The 8,892-nt window shown below is 27.2% G+C and overlaps 1 protein-coding gene across 1 annotated transcript; it reads right to left on the reverse strand.

Annotated features, from left to right (window-relative positions):
• Nucleotides 1-443: 443 nt before the first annotated feature.
• LOC105961535 (uncharacterized) lies at nucleotides 444-2,246 on the reverse strand. The gene is made up of 3 exons (XM_012985763.2): nucleotides 1,586-2,246; nucleotides 1,321-1,429; nucleotides 444-1,055 (listed from the first exon to the last, which is right to left on the reverse strand). Exons 1-3 carry the CDS (start codon nucleotides 2,003-2,005, stop codon nucleotides 610-612), a joined length of 975 nt encoding a protein of 324 aa, XP_012841217.2. The 5' UTR covers nucleotides 2,006-2,246; the 3' UTR covers nucleotides 444-609.
• Between the last annotated feature and the right edge of the window lie 6,646 nt (nucleotides 2,247-8,892).

Genomic DNA, 8,892 nt, shown 5'->3' on the forward strand with positions numbered 1-8,892 from the left:
CACATCCACCCTTATAGTGTCAAATTCAACATAATCGTCTAGATTTTGTAGATTGTGCTCTAGTTTGTACTCGTTTTGTGTAAAAATACAGTTTTTGATGCACCACAATCTGATATATACAAGCCAAAAAACACATATTATGATCATCTTGCTTCAAAATGTGAAGTTCGAATAGGATAAAACGGGTACAAAAGTGATAATATTCCATATAATCTAGAAGATTCTACTAAATTTGAAACCGCAAGGGTGCATGGATGTGTAATAAGATTTATAGTTGAGGAGGTGGTTGTAATTACCCAAACAAAAGGGCGTTTTTGTAATTTAATTAAAGGAAAAACCAAGACTCCATCCATGAGGTCATGCCATGTCGATGTCAGTATTTAACCTTATTACATGAGAACACATCCACATTAACTCTCTCTATATATATAGTACTCAAGTAATAATATGAAATCACGTGATATATAACATATCAACAAATATATGTACCATATATATAGCATGAACATTAAATGGTGAAACTTAATGATTCCTATAGCAGTTAACCTTCAAATTAATTTCTCATATAACCCAAATCAAAAAAAAAAATTTAAATTAGTTAATTATTGATTAATTAGCTAGGGTTGTAATAAACTCATTGATAATACAATCCAAAACAGCATCTCCAATCAGCATGGAAAGATCCTCTTTGTGTTGCTCAGAGTCAGCATGTAAAGAAGATTCCATAAAATCATATCTCAGCAAATGGATAATGCTGTTTTCATCTATTGAATCTTTGCTCCAAATCCATACATTTTCGCACACAAGTTTCCATAGCTCGTCGGTTCCGAATATTTTCCCGTCTTTTTTCCGATATTTTTTTATTACTTCTCTCACACAGTCAATCAGGAGCTGCTTATTTTGCTGCAAGGCCCTCTTGTTTATAATGAACTGGCTGTAAGAACTCGAAACATCCGCGAGTTCTTGCAACTCTTCTTCGACACTAGTGTAATAATATTGTGTCGCCGTCCGCTTTGACTTGATTTGCGAAAACGAGGTAGTTGAAGATTCCCCTTCTGTAGATTTTGTACCAAAAGAATAATTAGTTTTTATTTTTATTTTTTATTCATGTAAAAAAATTATGTAGAGTTAAACCTTTATAAATTAATACAGTAGGAAGTAGGAAAATTCTGTTAATTTAGCGGAATACTAAATTATCGAATTAATAATTCAGCACATTCTCGCTAAGATGGACCAAAAGAATTTATTATTTAAACGAGGTTATTATATTAATTTATCGAAGTTCTACTGTACGAAGTTTCTTGAAAAAAATATACTCACCGTCATGAAATGGTGAGCCCTCTTTTGTTTCTTGAAGAATTGAGACAGGACAGAGTTTTTTATTACAATCTTCCATATATCTCCATTTCAACTTTCTCTCAGCATCAACCTGTTAGCTTTACAAAAAGTCGAAAAACTAATTAATCGAATTTTTAAACCTTGCCACATATATAAATTTCACTAAGTTAGATATAATGCTCTCTAAAATAAACCAATTAAGTGGTTACAAAAAAATAATAATAAAAATAAAAAATAAAAAATCTACCTCTATTTGAGAACATTGTGCATCGTCTCCGACATCGCTCTCCGAGCAAGAATCGAACACGGTAGTGCCGCTGGTTGATGATAAGTAATATTTATCCTCTTCATTTGCATGTTGTTTTTCACGAGTGTTACTATTTCTTCGACCTCCGTTATTTCCACGATTCTTGATGTTATGATTAGTAGCAAGGTTGTGCAACACTACGAACCTGCCGCACACCGCTCTAACGAATTCCGAGCATTTCGGAACGATTTCCCGTCTCTTCCTTAGGCCAAGGCTGGCCGATTTCTTCAAGAATCGAGCCGAATTTCGAAGAGTGGAACTTGTTGTACTACCTTTGGAGTAGCCTCTTTCGAGAAGGTAATTATCCAAGGCAAATGGTTCTTGTTGCTCTTGAAGAAATTCCACTAGCAATTTAGGCATGTTTTCGGGTATTTTTTTAATAAGAGAATAAATATTATTGCTGGGGTTTATAAAGTTGTAAGAGATAAGGGGGTGTTTGTTTGGTGCAGGTTGGTAATAAATTTAGATAATGAATTAGTGTTTTGAGTTTGGTGACTGAACAATGGCACAACCTAAAGCCCAGAGACATAAATTTTGAGGGTATGGGCAGATTTTGCAGTGTTTCGAGTTTTTGGCCTTTACAATGTAATGACAAAAATATAAATATAAATATAAATATAAATGAATAAAAACAATTTATATATTTTGAGACAAAAATCATATGAGGGTCGCACATTAATGCACCTTGTTTTATGGTTACATTCAAACTGTGACAATCAAAATGTTTTATTGTTTTGTGTTTATTACCTAATTATATATGTGTAAGAAATGGCATTTATTTTCTTACAGGGCTCATTTTATTTATTTTTTTGCTAGAATCGTGAATTATTAATTAATGTACAACAACTTGAGTTTGTTGGATCTATAAACAATTAAGAAAATGGAATTTGTTCTGCAATATTATCACCACACCCCTCTCTCTCTCTCTCTCTCTCTCTCTCTCTCTCTCTCTCTCTCTCTCTCTCTCTCTCTCTCACACACACACACACACAGCAAACAGCAAACAGAGACACACGTACGAACACAATCTTGTAATTGTAATTGTAATAGCTTTAGGGTCCCATAATTGTTTGTTTGTCTTCTTGCAAAAGTACCAATTATATATATATATATATATATATATATATATATATATATATATATATATATATATATATATATATCTTATATATAAAAGAAAGAAACGCTAGGGCAACCCTAAGAAACCCTAATGTTATATGTGTAATTTTTTTTCAATTGTTATCAAATTTTTCTCCTTAATATTATTTCAATATTATTTTCGAATTTTATCATGTTTGTTTCCCCTAAATATTATTTTTGATTTTTATCAGATTTTTGTCTCCTAAATATTATTTTTTATTTTTATCAAACTTTTTATCTCCTAAATATTATTATAAATAATATTTTTTAATTTTATCAAATTTATATCTCCTAAATATAATTTTAAATATAATTTTCAACTTTTAGCACATTTTTATCTCTTAAATATTATTTTTGAATTTTATCAAATTTATATCTCCTAAATAATATTTTAAATATTTTTTTCGAGTTTTATCATGTTTCCATTAGTTTTTTATCTCCTAAATATTATTTTCGTTTTTTATCAGATTTTTGTCTCCTAAATATTATTTTCGATTTTTATCAAATTTCTATCTCCTAAATATTATTTTAAATAATATTTTTGATTTTAATCATATTTTATCTCCTAAATATTATTCTAATTATTATTTTCGTATTTTATCAACTTTTATCTCATTAACATTATTTAAATATTATTTTCGAATTTTATCATGTTTGTTTCCCCTAAATATTATTTTTGATTTTTATCAGATTTTTGTCTCCTAAATATTATTTTTTATTTTTATCAAACTTTTTATCTCCTAAATATTATTATAAATAATATTTTTTAATTTGATCAAATTTATATCTCCTAAATATAATTTTAAATATAATTTTCAACTTTTAGCACATTTTTATCTCTTAAATATTATTTTTGAATTTTATCAAATTTATATCTCCTAAATAATATTTTAAATATTTTTTTCGAGTTTTATTAGATTTAATAACTTAGTTAACATAATCAAAACTAAACTATCGACAACATACCATCGTAAAAGGCCATGTATACATCTTGCATCGAAACTAAGCCCTTCTCCACTGCCTCGTTTTGGTCCTGTTTTGCCACTGGAATTAACAATTGGAAAATTAAGAAACAAAAATAAATATAACAATAAATTAAATATCGCATACAAACAATAAGTTTTCAGGGTCGACTTCCAATTGCTTGTGGTTCCGCCCATTTTGGTTACTTCTCTCAAATCATCCCTTTCAATAACATGTCTAATAACATCTAAAATGAAATAATTGTTATACATAAGATTTGAAATCTTTGGTATAAATTAATGAAACACAAAATTTAACAAAATGAAATTACCTATAAGCTATGATGGAAAAATATGTAAACTAATTACCACACAGTCAATAGGATGAAGAAGAAAATAAGAAAAAAAATCTAAAGTCGGGTTACCAAAAGAAGAAGCCTTAGGTAGGGAAGAAATAAAATTCAAATGTTGCAGACATTCTGTAAAACGATGTCACAAAATCCGCTAGGGATGAAAATCAGATTTATTTACCCTTTTCTGTAAAAATCGAAAATCAGATTTATTATTAATAATATCAAGGAGATAAAAATTTGATAAAAATCGATAATAATATTTAGGAGAATTTTTTTTGATATAAAATCAAAAAATAATATTTAGTAGATAAAAATTTGATAAAAATCGAAAATAATATTTAAAATAATGTTAATGAGATAAAAGTTGATAAAATACGAAAATAATAATTAGAATAATATTTAGGAGATAAAATATGATTAAAATAAAAAATATTATTTAAAATAATATTTAGGAGATAGAAATTTGATAAAAATCGAAAATAATATTTAGGAGACAAAAATCTGATAAAAAACAAAAATAATATTTAGGAGATAAAAAACTAATAGAAACATGATAAAACTCGAAAAAAATATTTAAAATATTATTTAGGAGATATAAATTTGATAAAATTCAAAAATAATATTTAAGAGATAAAAATGTGCTAAAAGTTGAAAATTATATTTAAAATTATGTTTAGGAGATATAAATTTGATAAAATTAAAAAATATTATTTATAATAATATTTAGGAGATAAAAAGTTTGATAAAAATAAAAAATAATATTTAGGAGACAAAAATCTGATAAAAATCAAAAATAATATTTAGGGGAAACAAACATGGTAAAATTCGAAAATAATATTTTAATAATGTTAATGAGATAAAAGTTGATAAAATACGAAAATAATAATTAGAATAATATTTAGGAGATAAAATATGATTAAAATCAAAAATATTATTTAAAATAATATTTAGGAGATAGAAATTTGATAAAAATCAAAAATAATATTTAGGAGATAAAAATCTGATAAAAAACGAAAATAATATTTAGGAGATAAAAAACTAATAGAAACATGATAAAACTCGAAAAAAATATTTAAAATATTATTTAGGAGATATAAATTTGATAAAATTCAAAAATAATATTTAAGAGATAAAAATGTGCTAAAAGTTGAAAATTATATTTAAAATTATATTTAGGAGATATAAATTTGATAAAATTAAAAAATATTATTTATAATAATATTTAGGAGATAAAAAGTTTGATAAAAATAAAAAATAATATTTAGGAGACAAAAATCTGATAAAAATCAAAAATAATATTTAGGGGAAACAAACATGATAAAATTCGAAAATAATATTGAAATAATATTAAGGAGAAAAATTTGATAAAAATTGAAAAAAAATTACACATATAACATTAGGGTTTCTTAGGGTTGCCCTAGCGTTTCTTTCTTTTATATATAAGATTACTTTTAAGCTCAACATGGAAGACATAGTTGATGATTTTTTTCCTGGTTCAAATTTTCAATCTACTGATATTAGCTGATTCAATTCATTTGGAAAATTATTCAACAGTAAAGTTATTTGCTTTTTTTCTTTTTGTGTGTGTATACTTAATAATATTCCACTGATGACTGTAATATAATTTTGACCATTCGATACATCAAACGTTTGTTTATATTCTCACAACATCAAAACAATGCAATTTGTTGTCTCGTGCATCGCACGGGTACAATTACTAGTATATATATATAACAGAATGCTAGGACTACCAAATTTTTATGGCATATATGTAGGTTTTTTTTTTAAATAACAAATCAGATTTGCAAATCCGCCAGCAAAATTATAATTTGTTTGGATAGTGTGTTATTTAACTCTTTCTCTCTCTTACACACACCGATATGGATTTATTTTTCTTGGGCAACCCTGAGCAACCATAATGCATTTTTGTAATTATTTTTTCAAAATTAATTTTTCCTCAACTAGTTTTTTCATTATAAAAATGTTCAAAATTCTTTCTTTTTATTATTTTTATCTAAATTATTGTACTATTGATTGCTTCATTTTAGTTTACGACAATTAAGTTTATATAATCTTATTACAATTAATTGCTTCAATTTCATTTTATAACAAATAAGTTTATATAATCTTTAGCGGAACGGGTTTGTATATATTAGATTTGTATGAATGTTGATAATACTAATAAATTTTAGGGGCATGCTAAATCTCACACTAAAATTTACTAAATCCCACACATAAATTAAAAAAAAAAAGTCTCTCTCTACTTGTATTCTCTCTAACTTTTTTCTATGATGATTTTTTCCAAGTCACTCAAAATTCGTTAATCTTTCACGTGAATAATCATAAAAAGTGAGTTTAAGTTTATGTAATATTTTTCAATTTCATTATGCCTTTTTAATTATTTAAATTCATATCAATTCGAATTTTTTTCTCAAATTCCAACTTTATTTTAGTTTGAGCACATGAAGTTTTTCTCAAATTCGAACTTGGAATGATATGAACGTTTTTAGTGTGTGTTATTTTATGAAAATTTTAGGAAAAAAGAAGAAGGGTGGGGAAGGAGAAGATGAGATTTTAGAGAGAGAAAAATTTTCAATTGTGTGTATGATTTGGTAAAATTGGTGTGGGATTTAGCATATCAGTAAATTTTATTATATGAAATGTAATATATATTTTTTGTATAATTGTTATTGTTATGTATTTGAATATAATTTTTTTTTCACTTTTTCAATGTTACCATTGCATAGGAGAGAAATACTAGTTAAATAAACAGAAAAAACCCAACCAACCATGCGCATAGACTCACCCCTCATTTTCAAGCTCTCCCTACCAATTCCTTCTTTAATTATTTTGGGGTATCATGAAAGTTTAAATAAATAAGATGTCGATATTGAAGCACTTTCGTAATCAAAGCAATATACGACAACTTGTTTAGCAGGATAAATCATGTCATTGGACACATCGAATCAGTTTGAACCCACAATTACGCGTAGTTGATCAATATTGGTAGGCAAAGACTAATTATTGTCTAACAAGTATCATCGGTGCTCTATTACCCAACAACATAAATTCAAATATTTTCCCATTAGCAACGGTCGATATGTGGAGTTTGCACGCATGGTTAGCTTTACGTGTCTCGTATGGTTTGCAAGCTATTATAGGAGAGTGTAGGTTTATTCAGTGCACCTATATGCTTGACTGCAGATTCCTTCATAATAAATAAATAAAAATTGTCATTCAAGTTACTAAGAGAGAGAGAGAGAGAGTTATAATTACATTCATCAATGGGGTTTGTTAGAATTAGCTTATCTTGTTCTAAAATATAGATAAAAAAAAAAAAAAAAAAAAAAAAAAAAAAAAAAAAAAGAAGATGAGAAAGATGAGAAATCGCTATCTTGAAGTAAAATCAACGGCATTAAAACTTTGCCCAACATATTAATTCATAAGGGATTAATTAATGTATCGATTAATCTTTTCAGATCTATATAAGCTCAGTCTTTATCACTAAACATTGGCTGAGAGCTACACATCTACGTTAAGTCTTTATTACAACTTTATCCTCTAAATCAAATACCTACCGTCTGTTGCATGTCTTTTCATTTTACCCAATCTAATTCGCTTTTTGTAATATAGCCCCGTTTGGTTGTCAAGATAAGATTAAATAATCTAATGAAACTCAATTATTTTATTGGAGCTTGCAACGTCCAACAAAAAATATTCTCTAGAAGGCAAGATAAGGCATGATTATATAATTTTGGCGCGCGGGTCGACCCGGCAATTTATTGGGGATATCAAACATCAAATTAAGTCCAACTATTTAGTTAATCATGGCTTATCTTGGCAACCAAACAGGACTTAAATTGACTTCTTTGTGAGTGCGACTATGAACCAATAAAATTGTTGTGGTAAATAACCACCCCTCAACTATGAATCTTCTTACGCATCCACCCTACGGTGTCAAATTCAACAAAATATTTCTACATTATGTGGAATGTTCTTTAGTTTGTACTCGTTTTGTGCAAAAATACAATTTTTGATGCACCACAATCTGTTATTTACAAGCCAAGAGACGCACATCTTATGTGGAACTCAAATGGTGTAAAACGGGTACAAACTGAAGAATCTCTCTAGATTTGACACAACAAGAGTCGATGTGTAAGAAGATTCATAGTTGAGGGGTAGAGTTGTGATTACCCAAACATGAAGATTTTTTTTGTAATTTAACCTTACATCAAAGGGGTGGTCGTAATTTAACCAAATAATAATAATAAATAAATAATATGGTAGAAAGAACATTCCCTGAGCAGGTTAAAAATGAAAATAAATGAGAAAGAGGTTAGATAGAAAGTTAGAGATAGGCCATGTTATGGTGATGAGAGCTGCTTCTATCATGATATAACAACAGCACACTCCATGCCAGAAAATAAATGGTGGTCCTTTCTTCAACTATATTCATATACACATTCACAAATTTTCTTCTCATTCATATTAAATATTCAATATTAAATATTAAAATAAAATAAATAATAGAATGGTTAAATTTGCTATAAAGGCAGATGTATCTGCAGCTAGAAGTCCCATTTCTCAGAAATCATATAAAAATTTAATCCATGAAAGTTACTTCACAAACATAGGAAACAGACAGAAACTGTAACAAGACAGTTTCTCCAGTTGTGTTATTATTAAGCCTTACAAAATATCATATTTGTTTTCTTTTTGTTGTGGTAATTTTTCTTTTACCTCTTGTTGACTTTTGTTCATTTAATTAATTAATATATAAAAAGAAAAATAG

The sequence above is a fragment of the Erythranthe guttata genome, chromosome 3, assembly GCF_056151865.1.
Source record: "Erythranthe guttata isolate IM_541 chromosome 3, IM_541, whole genome shotgun sequence".
Taxonomy (NCBI): domain Eukaryota; kingdom Viridiplantae; phylum Streptophyta; class Magnoliopsida; order Lamiales; family Phrymaceae; genus Erythranthe; species Erythranthe guttata.

Excerpts from the sequence above, each read along its gene's own strand:
- LOC105961535 (XM_012985763.2), bottom strand. The coding sequence starts at position 2,005 with ATGCCTAAATTGCTAGTGGAATTTCTTCAAGAGCAACAAGAACCATTT. Across the intron at positions 1,430-1,585 it reads CACAATGTTCTCAAATAGAG|GTTGATGCTGAGAGAAAGTT; the intron begins GTAGATTTTTTA and ends TAAAGCTAACAG. Across the intron at positions 1,056-1,320 it reads GGGCTCACCATTTCATGACG|AAGGGGAATCTTCAACTACC; the intron begins GTGAGTATATTT and ends CAAAATCTACAG.